Here is a 15,371-nt window from a genome sequence, read left to right as displayed (position 1 = left end):
TCCAACCCAATTTTCAAAGATAAGTTATTTAAAAAAAAAAAAAAAAGGAAAGATTTTTCTTTGAAAATCAGCAAAGCTGCAGTAAAAATGTACCCACAGACTGTACACGTCTGCACATAGTTTGAAAGTTGCCCTCAAAGTGCCTGCTGATGGAGGGAGTTTGCTTTGCTGTCCTGAAGAGACAAAATCATTGGGATTTTATTTTTGATCTGGTGAGTAGTAACAGGAAACGCCTTAGTTCAGCCCAGCCAGCCATTCTAGAGACTGCCTTCAACCTATGCATTATGGATTTTTTTTTTATGTGTACATTTTTTTTTTAATTTTGCAGTCTTTCCCTAGAAATCACAGGTGATCCGTTCATTAGACACTGTGACTGATTTCTGAAAACATTTTTATTATGTATACAGAGAGTGCACGGAACAGAGTTTTTAATATTTCCAAGCATGGGAGAAATTTTCCAAACTGAATTTTGGTACAGAGTCCACCGGCACTTTTACCTTGGGCTTTGCACCAAGTCTCAAGGCGAAACATAACTCTTCTTTGGAAATGGCTTTGGGAACAGGCACCTACTGAGGTCTGCACCTGCTTTTTCTCTGGGTTATTTTTGCCTTCAAAATAACCATTGTGGTTCTGAAAATGCAAAGCTATATAAATTTCCTTCCTGATTTAACCCCAACTGGAACGCCTCTGCCATATGTGCCTGCATTTTTTTAGGGCAAGCTTTTGAATATTGTCGTACCTGTGTGTGTGTAAGGGCTTGCTTTTTTTTTTTTTTTTTAACAGCCCTGTAGTGGGAGGTCCCGATTATTGTGTTTAATTACACCGGTATTCAGATTTTTAGAAGTCGTCTGCTTCAGCGATACAATGTGCCATTTATTATTGATGCTGATGTGCTGAATTGAAATAGGACAATTAAACCAGCTGATTGGCTACTGTTTCCATGATATTCAGTTTTTTACATTTTATGTCTGTCTATTGCATAGATAGTGCATGGTTAGAGTTTTTACTCATAAATTGTAAACTTAGGTCTTTTTGTGTATTTATGGTTGAATAATATTTCACCTGTCTTGTTTATGTAACTCTTTTTTAAAAATCAACAAAAGGATTATAGGAATAAAATTTACATTGAAACAAAAGGCCAAAAAATGTATGTATATCTATGTACATAGTTTAGTGGCTACTCAGCTCTTCTTGGCTTGTCTCTTGTATTCATTAAATGGAACATCTCTTGTCACTGTCAGCAATAGTCTGCAAGCATCGATGGGCTCCATTTGCCTTGATACCATATTTCCATTGCTGCAATGTTCTGGTGAAATCACTCGCCATGCTCATTGCTCACTGCTCCAGAGTTGGGTGGAAAAAAATTTAGATGAGTGTGCAAAAAATGACTGAGATGTTATAGCCAGGGCTTTTGTATGCCTTGAGGTTTCCCACCAACTCCTTATAGTTGCCTGGCTTGTTGTTTCTAAGAACATTTGCTACCACTAACTTGGAAGGCTTTCAAACCCTTGCTATGTAAACCCAGTCATAGATTTATTCATAGATTCAGTCAAAGATGTATATTGGTTATTTCTGGTTTAATTTGAGATCCTTTCCCTTCTTAACTCACTTATCCTCTGCAAATTCCCAAGTCAGAGGTCGTATATACTGACCTGGTAGCATATCTTCAAAACTAAAGCCAGTCAACAATTTTAAGCATCATTTTCATTCTCAGTGACCCAGATTTAGTAGAGGTTGACTGCATTCATTTTGGCTGTAGATCAGTGTTATCAAAATCTCCAAAGAGGGGGCAGTGGCCTAGGGACCTGAAAGTTAACTTGGGGGTGGGGAAGAAGGTTTGTCTAGGATGCAAAACAGTCTTGCACCAGGTTTGTTCATAAAACAAGGACAGAGGTCCATATTTAAGAATTAAGAGGCTACATGGGGGGGGGGGGGGTGTTGTGCATTCCAAGGGCATGGTTTTATTCCAGGCACTGCTGATATTCAGCGAGCTCCCTAAATAATTTTGTTAATTTTAAACCAGATATTCAGCTGGCGTGGACTTGTCCACACACACAGCTGACTGAATATAGACCCTGCGCTGAATCCTGCTTTCATAAGTAAGGTTGACATAGGTACTTGTACCCATTTTCTGTGAAGCTGGAAGGAAATAAGATGTAAGCTTTATTTATTTATTTTATTTTTTGAGGATAGTGGGGAAGACCTGGCGAGGCTGAGCCTGACCTTCTTCTCTGAGCCCATATGCTGCATCTGGTTTGTTTGTTTTTCCCCTCCTAGGATGTGTGTGCTGCTTCTGCTCTGTCTTTCCCAGGCCTGGGTGATGTGGCGCTTCATTCACTTTCAGCTCCGACGTTGGCGGGAATACTGGAATGAGCAGAGGAGAGCCGCTGCCGCCAATGCTGCAACGACCACCGTGACTAAACAGCAAGCAAAACCCACAAAGAGAGAGTCTGGTAAATCCCGGGCACCTATACCACTCCTGTGGTAGGCTAGGGGGGAGGATGGTTTGGTGCAATGCTTGACTTGGTATCATACCAGTTTCTAACTGTAGTGCCCCCTCAGGCAATACAATGTAATGGGTGCCAGGAGAGGGGGGAAACTGGTACACACTATAAATCAGAGAATCGGTGGTTTGCAGGTTCCTGATCAACTGGGGATAGACAGTGCCACTGTGCCCGTTCTCCACCATTCTGGAGTACCCCTTTTTTGTCCATGGATCCCACCAATTTGATTTGCCAAGCCCCGTCCTAGTCTGAAAAGCGATACTCCGAATATAAGAATAAACTTTAACTTACTGAAACATTTAGGCAACCTTAAGGCAGATCATAACATGAAAATCATAGAATAAAGGGCACCAAAGAATACTGCAGGAATTTGCATTTAAATAATGTAAAGGGTAAGCAGGAACAGGGAAAGGTCAACCCTAATAACTACAGGAAAAAAATACACCTAATAGTCTGCTCAATAGTGTCTACTATAGATGACTGCAATCCTGTTACGAACTTGATAGCAAGTCAAGCTTTATACGTTGATGCTGGAGGGTTTCCTAGGATTCAGACTAATCCTAGTTGTGTTGAGCAACTGAAAATCCCAACTGCATCCTAGAGCTGAATGTGTAAGTCTTTATCCTTTCTTGTTTGTGTTCAGAAACTGCTGGTGCCACTTACTTTTTAGTCCTCGTCCATGGGGATGTTTTATCATTGAACTCCAGTTTTACAGAAACCCAGCCCTGGGTGGAAAAAAAACCCTTCTCAGTGCAGCAAGTCCTTGGGCAGGGAGGGTACCAATAGGGGTATGCACACTAGTTACCAAACTCCAGTATTGCTGGGAGCAGTTTCCCTCCTCCCTTCCATTACCTGGTGCAGTCTGCTGTTGGTCTCTCTCGCTCTCCCCCCCTCGGACTCTACTGCCTTAACAGCAGGAACCTTTCTATTAACTGGCAGGTAAGCAGGGGGAAAAACCAACCACCGTGGTTTATTATTGCTGCAGCTGGTTCTCAAGGGTTCCTCCTAGCTGTGCCTCTGTGATGGCCAGAACGGCCCCTCTCTCTCTCCCCAGTCCTCGTTGTCCCACTCCTATTCAGACGTGATTCCTAACTGAGCAGTCACTCACCACTGTAGCTTCCCTCCTTTCTTGAAAACTGCTCAGACTTTGGCCATTGCTCCCTCTACAACTGCTCCTGAATTCTGGCACCAAGAGCCATAGTATTTTTACTGAATCCAAACAGGGTAAGGAGCCAGTTCTGATTGGCTTCTCCGATCTCTTTATCTTCCAGCTTGGCGCAGAAGAAAAGCTGGCTTTTTGACAAACTCTGTGATCTTCTTTCAGTGAATACTCGCTGATTCTTTATTAGGCAAAAAAGCTGACACTGTGCCTAGCTGGAGGACCACACCTATGGCCTCATAAGCAAACATACTGTCAGAGTTCAACTACATTCAACAAGTTGTAGATATTTGGCTTCCTGCTGACAATAAGCACAGTCATGCACTTAACTTGGGCCCCTTTCATTCTGGTGTGGAGATTAGAATCACCTAGGAGATGATGGATGACTCTAGGGCGGGAAAGCACCTAAGGCTCATCAATATGTGCGTTCCCCCAGACAAGAATGAGCATCTGGAAGTGATCTGGTGCCACATACTGCAGGCTGTGTCCTCCAAAATCATAGTAATGGGAAGGGATTTCACTTACACAATCGAGGATGGACAGTGCAATACAGGGAGCGCACACTAAATGGATGTTACTTCTGGGCTGTTCAGGAAATTATTAGGGATACTTCTTGCAAGGAGCCGGCTGTATGACTTACTTATGGACTTACTCAACGGCTTTATGTGCTCTTAGATCAACTTCCTCCTCACGTACAGGTCAGACAGTGCCCCGTGGCGACAGGTCATGGACCACAGACTAATCCACCTTCAAGTAGGAGTGCAAGGGTGCTTTCCAGTGGGCCTTGGTCCCTGGAAACTGAGCAGCGCCCTTCATGAAGATGAGCGAGTGGAAGGAAAGGACAGTTCCCCCCCTCACTGTATGTGTGGTGAAGGCGAGGTTCCACAGCTTTTTCAGGAGAAGATTGGCAGCCAGAGAGGGATCATTATGTTTTATCGCTTGTATGTCTGTTTTATTATGAATATTGATCTGTAACCTACCCTGGCTGTCTTATCGATGGGACAGGAAGAAGAGAGGGAAGTTCAGGGCTCTGCAGCATAAGCTGCAGACTCTGCTCAAGCTGAGTATCATGGATGGAGCATGACTGAGGATCTGAAAGAAACCAAGAAGGACCAGGAAAGGCACTTTTTGGTCCCAAATGGAGTACCTGGAGAGGGACAAGAACTGCAGCTCCTCCTTGAAGCTTCACACTGTGAAATTCCCCGGACAGACAAGAACAGAAAGCTCCGGGTGAGAGAGGATATCACAAGGGCCATAACAGGCAGCTTTGAGGTCCTCTTTGAGGACTTTGAGGTCACACGGTTTTCAATTCAGTTCACGCTGACGGGTTCCTGGAAGGGAGTCACCATAGCCCTCACAGGAAGAACAGCCCTTTGGAGGAGCTGCCTGGGGCTGCAAAATCCTTCCAAGTCAAGCAGGACCACAGCCAGCAGCAGCCCCGCAGCTGAGCTCGGTCAGGATGCATGAGCTTGTCAAGGCCGAACCAGCTGGACCCGAACAAGGAGATGGAGCTTGGCAGCATGCCGCACGTGCTGAGAGAGGGACTGCTTGCACGCTTGTAAAAGTGTGAGGAAGACGTGACATAATAAACTGGCAAAAAATAAAATAAATAAACAAAAGGTGTACAAACAAATGAATGAATGCTGAAAAAGAAATCCATTACAGCAAGAAATACGAGGGCCCTTCATCTGATGGCGATTGCAATTCAAGAAACAGTGAGTTTGTATGCTCCCAGAGAATCATCAATCCCCTAAGAGATTGTCAGCAGCACATCTTTTCTCTCTATGGAGTACAAGGTTCTGGCAAAGGTAACGGCTAACGAGCTAAAGAGCGTTATTTCACATGGACCCAGACCTGCAGGATTTCAGGATGTAGGATAGTGAACAGTCTGACCCTAATCAAGGGCATGATCCAGTATATTAAGGATTACTGCATTTGAGCATGAACCTACACCCAGAGGTGTTAAACTGCATTTCCCATGACTTCCTGGACAGAATGCTCTGCAGGTTTGAGATAGGTGAGTTGCTTTGTAGGTATGTCAAGGTAATGCATGCTATATTTTTAGCATTTCAATGGTTAATGGCTGGAAAACATACCCCTTTCCCATCATATCAGGAGTCAGATGAGGCTGCGATCTTTCATCTCTTCTGTTTGTCGGCGTTAGAGTGCTGTTTTTGGAGCATAAGATGGCACGTGGGAATCAATGGGATCACAGCAACAGACACAAGAGGAAGACAGTAAATGAAATGTTCGTTCTGCATGGACAAAATCATTACCTGCCCAGATCAAACCTTGAGGACACTGGAAGATAGATGCTAAGAATTAGAAGACCTTTCGGATGAAAAGTGAACTGAAGGAAGTCGGAGCCCCTGCTGTTTGGAGAGTGGGACCTGGCTTCTGATCTGCTTTTTTTCCCCCAGACCTGATTGAGATCCTGGGGGTGTGAATCAGAATAGTTGGAAAGTAGGGACTGGAGAAATGAGAGAGTTGTCCATTAAGGGGAACTGTTATGGTGCTCAAGAATGAGGCTCTTCCTGTACTCCAGTATTTAGTGCAGGTGTGACCTATGGCAGCAGTGGTCAGAGCTATCACCAGGACCGTCTTCATCTGGAACTCTGAAATGGATTGTGTGACACAGCAATACTTTTCAAGGAGCAATTAAATGGGAATGGGACAGTTGATGCCTGATTTTTTTTTACCTTACTTTAAAGCTTCTTATTTACAAATTCTTATCAACTGCATTTCAAAGGTGAACACCACTCAAAACAGTATGCAACTATAATCTGTCTCTGTATATGTAAAACACTTAGCCCTCTGGTTGGTGTCCATCAGCAATAGGTGGAATGTGCATCAGCATATGCTCTGTAAGATACATGCATACCTTCCGGAGTATACGCATACTTCAGGACCTACATATATGCATACAGACATTGGAACTTAATGTAGCATAGCAGTCAGCTGGGTGCAAATTCATGAAGAAGCATGCATGCCCTCCCTGCTGCCGAGCTGTGCTCATAGCACTGAACGGTATAGAAAATATCACATTTTCTATACCGTCATTCAGACATGCTATCACAATGGTTTACATATTTGAAAGAATAAAATACAGGGTTACAAAACTAAAAGTCAATATTAAAACTAAGAAAATAAAACACATACTTCTCAGGCTTAAAGTTCTTAAATATAAATATAATATAAAAGAGTAAAGTATCAAAATCTAGAGTAAAACACATAAAAGTAAAGTACAATCAAATAATAAAATGATCATGAAAATGCCAGCAGAGGGAAAGAGGATGAGTGTTTTTTTTAGGCTGAGCTCGCACTGAGCTCTGTGGATTCTGATGGCTGCTGAGCTACTTGTGTAAGAACATAAGAAGGCTGTATATAGGCATGCAGTCTCTTGATACATGCTTTTTACAGTGCCATTAGGCTGTGGGACCAGACTTGGGCAGAAGCATGCCTAGAGCCATAGGTCAAGAGGAGGGGGGTCTGCAAGACCGTAGGCAAGCACAGCATCTCCTGGGGCTGCAAGACTGGAGAAAGGCAGAGGAACTTCTGGACATGAACAGGTAGAAGGAGCAAAAGGGAACATGTACTTGGGTCGGGCTAGGTAGAGGGATGGATGAAAGTCCTTTGATTGAGCAGGGGGGAGGGGTGATGAGAGAGCTGTGGTCTAACAGGGACGAGAGAGGAGAGATTGTCTTCATTGCCCTGCAGATGTTTGCAGGTGTTGGCTAGTATCCATATAACTGATGTGTCCTCTGCTCATATATTTCAATATTGAAAACCCACTCCCAAAAAAGTATTTTTTATTTATTTTATATATTTGTAGGATCGACACATTCAGCTTATAAAGTTTGAAAGCTGCTCTTAGTTTGATGTCCACTTTACTTTATTATTTCTATTTAATTATATGAAAATTTTTATAAAAACTTGTATGTAGTTCAATCTGAAGTGAGCAATAACAATCCTCATTCGATCCTAATATTATATCAGAAAAACGTGAGCAACTTAAACTTAAATAGTACTTATCTTGCCATATCATAGAGGTCAAACACCCAGACATGAATTCATGTTTTGAAAAAGTCTGCTTCAGGGGGGTCTAATCTCCAAGCTCACATGAAGTCCAATTTCTAATGAATCTTGATGCTCACTTCATGATCTGAAAAAACAAGTCGATCCTTACAAATATCACTACATCTTCATAATGAATTAAAAGAAACATGGCAGAGGAGGAGGTATTTATATTATTCAAGGAAATGATGTATACTCAATTAATGGACAATTAATTATACCATGGAATACCAGTTAATTCATTAAGACCCCGTGGTTGTATAGAATCTAATTTGAAGATCCAAAATTTTTCACGTTCATTCAACCGAGTTTGAATATCACCCCCTCGAACTGGCAAATCAGTCTGTTCCAAAATGGTCCATTTTAAATCCTGAAATTGATGGGCATTTTGTACACAATGAGTCACCGTCAGAGCTGTCATCTTCAACGTCTTGATACAACTCTTATATTCCATCATATGTACTCGTATTTTTTCTCTTCGTTCGTCCAATATAGATCAAATCACAAGGACATTGAATGGCATAGATTACCCTCTCTGAATCGCTAGTAGTGTAACATTTAAAAAAAAAAAAAGATTCAAACTAGGGTGACACCACTGACAACCTGTTATAGCTTGGGTGCACATATCATATGTTCCATAGGGATAATTCCCTTTCCTTAAGTCCTCAGTGTCCCTGTTTGGTATTGACTCAGAAGTAGAATGAACCAACATATATTGAATGTTGCGTCCTTGAGAATAGGCAAATCTAGGTCAAGATTAAAAAATATCATGAATCACCAATATTGGCCAATGTGTACATAAGATCTTCAACACCTCTTTGGCATGATCAGTTAAAACGTACTACACAGGTACCTTTACAGACAGGCGGGACTCATACGATGGGTGTTCAAAATAATATTTACTAAGGTTGATTGTATAAAAATCAATAAGAGTAAATAACAGTGTTGAAGTACATCCAGATTTTTTATCCTTAAGGGAGCACAGCTTTAAGTTGTATCTCCCTCTGTGAAAGTGTCCCTTGGTACTGCAGCCTGGAACCAGTATTTCATCTATAGTGTGGCATGAATTGGTGTCCCAAGGTGGTTGGGGTGTCCTAACTAGGACGGATGTCCAGAGGTCACTCCTGAACTCTCAATCTGCCTGTGTCCTGCATCCTGGGGTAGAAACTTCTTCTATAAAACAAGTGCATCCAAAGGAGCCTCATGAATGAGCGTTCTCAATTATTGGACCACAGATGTGGAACATTTTACCAAAAAATCTGCAATTTGTGGCAGAATAAAAAGCAATTAAAATCATGGTTGTTTACTGAAACCTTTGGCTAAGTTTTCTGAAGCTGTAACCTTTCTGTTGTTTTAATGTTTGTTTTTGTTTTTAATATTTTATTGTTAAGTATGTGAATTGTTTTGAATTGATATGTTTTGTTTAATCTGATTTTAATGAATATAAATGTCTAAATTAATAAACAAACTCTGTTGGGTGGTCTCTAGAATGTTTCTTTCTCCTTCCCTCATCGACTCCCCTTAAAAAAAAAAAAAATACAGATATATCCCTCCTGGAGGAAGGGCCTCTGCTGGAACAGTTCTTACAGTCCAGGTCTGGGCAAGGAAGAGGGCAGCAAAATATTTTTTCCCAAAAGATGAAAAGCACCTATCTTACCAAAAACAATACTTGTATTTAATTGCAAGTCTCTGCAATCTCCTCTGGATGATGTGAAGGGATGTACAGATGTCTCCTGCACCTCTGGAGAGGGGATTTGAGCTTTCCCAGAAGGCACAAAAATCCAAATTCTCTGAGCAAAATAGAAAAAAATCATCCCTCTAGGTCCCTCTTCCTGCCGGTTTTTCACCAAGATTGGCCAGGCAGTACCTCTCCCTCTCTGCGCTAGACTGGAAGCCTAACTTGGAAAGCTCACTGAACACATGGCTTTCCCTCACTCCCTAGGCTAACTCTCCCTTACCAAATAAGGATGCTGCCACCTAGGCAATTCTCAAAGGGAGTTGTCTTTGGCATGGTTTGTCCCTCCTAGCTGATAACTAAAGGGCAGGGACTAGGGCCATCTAGTGGAGACCTAATAGTCTCTACAGTAATATAGTACCGTAGTAATGACTGCAGAAAAAGACCAAATGGTCCATCCAGTCTGCCCAGCAAGTTTCTTATAGTCGTAATTGCTGCTCTGTACAGGTTACCCCCAAGCCTTATGTTAAGGGTAGCAGTATTTACAATTAAAACCAAGCAACTGTCAAACCCATAGCAAAATTACTGCTTGCAACCTTTTTACGGGGTGAGCGACCTTCTTAATAATTCAGACAATTCTGCTGCTTGAACATGTTTTGCTTTTGGACTTGACTGTAGAAGCAGTCCTGCACTTTTTCCTAAAATCTGTGTATCAGTACCCTGGACTGTAAAGGTCCAGGGCCCAGTGTTGGCTGTCGTCTGAATTCAATTCCTCTTTTTCCCTCTCATTGAAGTGGAGAGCAATGTTGCAATTGCATCAGAAGAATCAAGTTTACAGTAATTGGTTAAGGGTAGTAATCTGCCAGTTATAACATTTATGTAGCTGATCTTAGTTTAATTGCACGTTATCCAATGCTACATTAATGATTGCAAATTGTAAACATTTTCTTTTTATAAACAATTAAAATTCTTAAAAAAAAAAAAAAAAAGTAAAAAGCTGGTAATTGTTCACACTTGTGCAATAGCAAGGATATGCAATTTGAAATAAAAGGACCCTGGCTCTGCAGGTTGAACCCATCTGGCTTCCCTATCAGGTGTATTTGACTGCTGCACCATCGCTGTGCCTTGTCATATTCCCGCTTTCAGGGACCTGACGGGCATCCCTGTAAAATATCATGATTGCTACCGCCGGAAGAGCAGAGCAAATGCCAGGAATCCTGCAAAGAAAAATGCAAAATAAAACAATATGGCTCTTATCTTTGTTACAGTAGAAAAGTAGAGGTGAGCATGTTCTAATAAAGACCCTCATTTTGTTTTTCTTTTTAATTCTCTTCCTCGTGCTAGGCTATCATGAAAATGGAGTACTAAAAGCTGAGAACGGAACCTCTCCTCGACTGAAGAAGCTGAAGTCGCCTTAAAACCAAAGTCTCGCTGACCAGAAGCAGGGGGAGGCCCCCCTCCTCTTCCCCCTGGACTAATCACCAATACCTTCAGCGCTGTTCTTGTAACCTGTGCATTCCATGGGTGAAATGTGCCTTCGAAAAATAGTTTTCTTTAGGAGTATTTGGCAATCCGCTCCCTCCACCACCACCACCACCTCCTCCATCACCTCTTTTTCCTCTCTTCTCCCCCATATCTTTGTGTCCCTTCCCTCCGTTCCATCCCTAGTAGTAATGTGTTTGAACCCAGAGCCATTCCATTTCTGGTCTTTTCTATTTACCATGGAAGACTCATTTCAGAATGCAGTGCAATTTTTTTTTTTTTTAATTATTGCATTGTGTAAAAAAAAAAAAAAAAAGGTTCTAGTATCCACAGATTCCTGAAAAGTTCCTCCCTTTGGTTCCTGAACGGGGGGGGGGGGGGGGGGGGGGGTGTGACAAGAGTCTGAGGTTGTAAAAGATACAGCGAAACCAGGACTTGCAAGAAGCAGCAGGAGGGCGATGGGAGACTGGGGGGGGGGGGGGGGTGTTGTGTGTGGAACCTGTTCTGGTCTGCCCAGGCCTGCTCTTTGCACACTGGTAGCTGTCCATCTAAAGTACCTTACCTGTCTGCACGTATTAAGTGCATCTTAAAGGACTTCAAGGATCCTATAATATGACATTTGATGGCATTTGTAAGATGTGCGTAAGCCATTTTTGAATAAGTGCTTTTTTATGCTTGCTTTTTGTCCTATCCAATGCAATTTTAGCTGTTCCCCGGAGCAGCAACTGAAATGGAGCGTCTTAGAGATTCGTTTTGGTTTCATCATCAAGCTACACCCATTGGAAATTGGCGAAGAATCCTCCCGCATCGGATCGTCAGGAAACAGACCCAGCAGATGCCCTTCTCAGTTTAGGAAGAAGGTGGTTAGCTCCGGGATCAACGCAGTGGGTGAACTGATTTAGCATGTCGCTCCGAGTTCTATGGGAGCAGGAAAAAAAACCAGAAAAGTTCAATGTCTCGGGGATGCATAATCCTCTCCTTCAGAGCTTGGAGTCTCCCTTCTCCATTGGAACCTCTGGAGACTTTTTTTTCTCCACACACTAGACGTTAATGTCACTTTTCTCCGGTATCTCCTAATTTTACCAACTAAAATAAGCAAAAAAAAAAACCCAAACAAACCAAAAAAGAATGTAATTCTGGGAAGAATGTGAAGCTGTGTCGTTGTTGTTGCTAATAACAAGCGTGCAGGATCCTGAAATGTTAGCTTTTGTGAGCGTGGAAAGGCGCGCTCCCACCTATCGCCCGACCGCTGCCTTCACGTATCACGCTGGTTTCTGTATGGCATTCACCTAAAAAGGGAATGCTGCACAGTTCGCCTGCGTGTAAACGAGATTCCAAACGGCCACCCATCCTCGAGTGTGGCTGAAGCTGGGCGGGTTAGGTCGGGCGTAGGGAAGCCCATCTGGGGATTTCATTTTGAAATCCCGGGTGGTACATTAATGCATTCATCTTGCACGTGTTTCAGAGCAGGTGCCGTGTATGAAAGCACAAGAGTGCATGCCCGTGCTCTCCTGCTGACCTGCTTCTCCACAGGGCTTTTCCCTTTGCAAATTATCTTGCAGTTCCCTGGTTACTGCAAGCTTCACAAGTTTTTTAAAAACCGCCTCCTTTGGAAATTAGTGAGTGGGGAGTCAGCTGGTTCGGTGTACTTCATCTTGTTTCCAACACCTTTTCATTTTGCCTTTTAATGTGACATTTTGAGCCCTTCTTTAGTTTCCACTAAATTTTTAGCTGGGTGATGGATGAATATACTCGGACTTGTGGCCAGAGACATCAAATGGAAGGTACTGGACCAGCCACTCTTGGAGACAGGATGCCATGCTTGATCGAGAATTGGTCTGACCCAGCTGGAACTTTTTATGTTCTTAACACGCCCCTCAGCGTATCTGGACCTTGGTTTGTTGCCTCACCAAGGCACTGGTTTGTTGTCGCTACCATGTCTTCTCCCCCCCAAATGTCTGAGCTATGCACACCAGTGCCCCCAGACCTCAGCTCCAGCAGCGGTCTTTACCGCGCAGGCATCATGCCTGCACTCTCCAGCCCTGCCCCTCCTGCATAGAAGCCCAGAAGGGGCAGGGCCTGTGAGGATCGCCACCAGAGCTGAGTTCTGTGGAGAAGAGACAGTGGAGGGGGAGCGGGGGGAGCCTTCCAAGGTCTGGGGGAGGGCAGGAAATTTTCCATCCTAGGCATGAGTCTCTTGACTCCTGCCAGACAGCGCTATAAGCCCACTCCGCACTTCCTTTTTCCTTCCTCCACTGTCAGCCCTTTTGTACTGGAGGAAGCGATTCACCTGTATTGCACAATACGGCTGTTATGCACCACTACATTTGGTTTGACATTATCTCTCTTTTTAAATTAATGCCAAGGTCTGAATGAATTCGAGTTTCCCCATTTTGCGTATATGGAGGCAATGCTTAGCGCCTGGGACCCTAAATCTATTTTTTTTCAATTCACTTTGCACAACCCAACACCCAGCTAAAAATTTAGTAAAGCCCAAGGAAAATCCACAACTTCTAAATAAATTGGAAAACAAATAAAATATGGGCAGGGGGCCTGGAAATGGCGTGAAGCCTCTCTGTCCCTTCCCCTTCATGTACCAGTGCTGTACGCCTTCCACTCGTATACCGAAGTCAGGAGGCCCCAGCTGAGCAAATCCATTGAGAACCTGATTCTTCAGACATAATTTCACCCATTATTAGCCTGAAGCCTCAGGGTAAGAGAATCACGAATTAGCATTTAGCAGCAGGAGAGAGAGATGTCAGTGGCAAGAACATGCCTGTCCCAGATAACCCGCAGCTTCTCCTGAGCTCTTCCCCTCGGTAAGCATGCTGAGATGGAGATCTTGCTGGTGCACTCCCCCAGCCAGGAATCGGATTTTTCTGGCACATGCTCTGTTGTTGGTAATGGGCATTGGAAAGGACCTGAAGTACTGAGAGTCTTGTGCCCTGTTGCACCCCCACATAAATTTATACACTAAGCTCTTCTGAAGATACGTGACTGGGAGTTCTAGGTTTCGTGACTCGGGGAGGTGGGGGGTGGGTATTTTGGCTGTGGATCAGCTGCTGGTACAAATCGGATCCCTGAGTCTCGTGCAATCTTCGTGGAGATAATTTGAAAATCCGATGTGAAACAGATTTGACACAAACTGACATTTGTGGATACAATATAAAATTAAAATTTCATCATTCATCTCAGAAACTTCGCCAGACTCCTGAGAATTAAGAAGATTCTTGCTCAAATCTTCTATATTTTGAAGTTGGAAATCAAACGTTGCCCTTTGGTGCCAAAATGTCAATGGTGTACGTGAATCTTCCAAAAAGGGTGAGTCCCCGAGAGAGAAATTAGATGCAGACAGCTGAAAGGAGATGCTTCATATGGTTTCATCTCAACTTTGAGGTGCACTGAAGCTCCGATCCCAACTTCATTTGCCAATACGTTCCGTATTTTCACCTGAAAGTTGAAGAGTGCATCTTTTCCTGTGGCATCCTGATTGAAAAGGAGAGGCCATATTGTTTCATGGTGTGTAGTAATTCCATGAATGACTAAATTATTGGGCCAGCCAGGTAGTCTATTGCTGCATTTGTTCACACTGCCAGGCCGTAAACGTATTATCGCAAGGTTATGCAGGAGACAATTTCCTTGATGTATTGTGTTTCTGCCACAGACTTTCAGAAGGTCAGGTGCATTTCTCTGTTATATCTTTGGATCGCAAAAAAAGAACTCCAGCCGATAATTGTACATAGGTATATACATGTGTTTATGCAGGAGAAAAATAAGCCAGGAACTAGACGAAGCAATTCCTTGATGATCAGAAAGCAGAGTAGGAAGGTGGGACATTATGGCCCCTTCCTCATTTGAGAAGGTAACCTGGGGAGTTTTTTTTTAATACAGCAACACTGAACTCAGCCTCACAAAAATGTTCTAGATTTCTCTTTTGTTGGTTTATAGTAGTAATACTTTGAGTTTTAGGGTGCGAAAGGCAGTTTACATTACAACCCCAGAGAGATTTTCATTTTTCTTACCTTTCTAGGTCTCAAAAAAATTTTGAACTAAAAATTTGATACATATAACTTGAATTTAACAAAGCAAATCTATAAATATAAACAATGAACCTTGAGATGTGATGAGCCCTGAGAAAAGGAAATAGTCATGGTGATTTTGCCCTTGACAGAGCCAACTATCTGGCAACTCAGCTCTGTTAGAACAATGGGACCAAAAGGATTTATATTAATGTCTACGTGTTTACCTTTCATACATGCATTTTTGGTTTGAATGGCAAACACTGGGTGAAATTATATAGCCATAAAAGCATAACAGTAGGGTACTCATTTGTTTGCTAGCAGAAATGATAACCTAATATAAGCTGAGTTAATTTGTGGTCTCATATAATTTTGGTACAGATCTTTCTTGGCATAAGCTTTTAAAGTTGTTCTCTTTAGGAGACAGGGAATGGTTATTTTTGTTTGAGCTTGTAGAT

At 42.7% G+C, this 15,371-nt stretch overlaps 1 protein-coding gene across 2 annotated transcripts in view; it reads left to right on the top strand.

The window, feature by feature from the left end:
* TRAM2 (translocation associated membrane protein 2) overlaps positions 1 to 11,228 on the top strand; it is a 142,203-nt gene extending 130,975 nt beyond the window's left edge. For both annotated transcript variants that reach the window (XM_029596123.1, XM_029596124.1), the window contains exons 10-11: positions 2,278 to 2,453; positions 10,757 to 11,228. In XM_029596123.1, coding sequence (XP_029451983.1) covers positions 2,278 to 2,453; positions 10,757 to 10,830 — 250 coding nt within the window. In that variant the 3' untranslated portion in view covers positions 10,831 to 11,228. The remainder of the gene's footprint in view (positions 1 to 2,277; positions 2,454 to 10,756) is intronic.
* The last annotated feature ends 4,143 nt before the right edge of the window (positions 11,229 to 15,371 follow it).

This window comes from Rhinatrema bivittatum, chromosome 3 (assembly GCF_901001135.1).
Source record: "Rhinatrema bivittatum chromosome 3, aRhiBiv1.1, whole genome shotgun sequence".
Classification (NCBI taxonomy): Eukaryota; Metazoa; Chordata; class Amphibia; order Gymnophiona; family Rhinatrematidae; genus Rhinatrema; species Rhinatrema bivittatum.
Note: the sequence above shows the minus strand (reverse complement) of the source record. Positions and strands in the feature narration are given on the sequence as shown.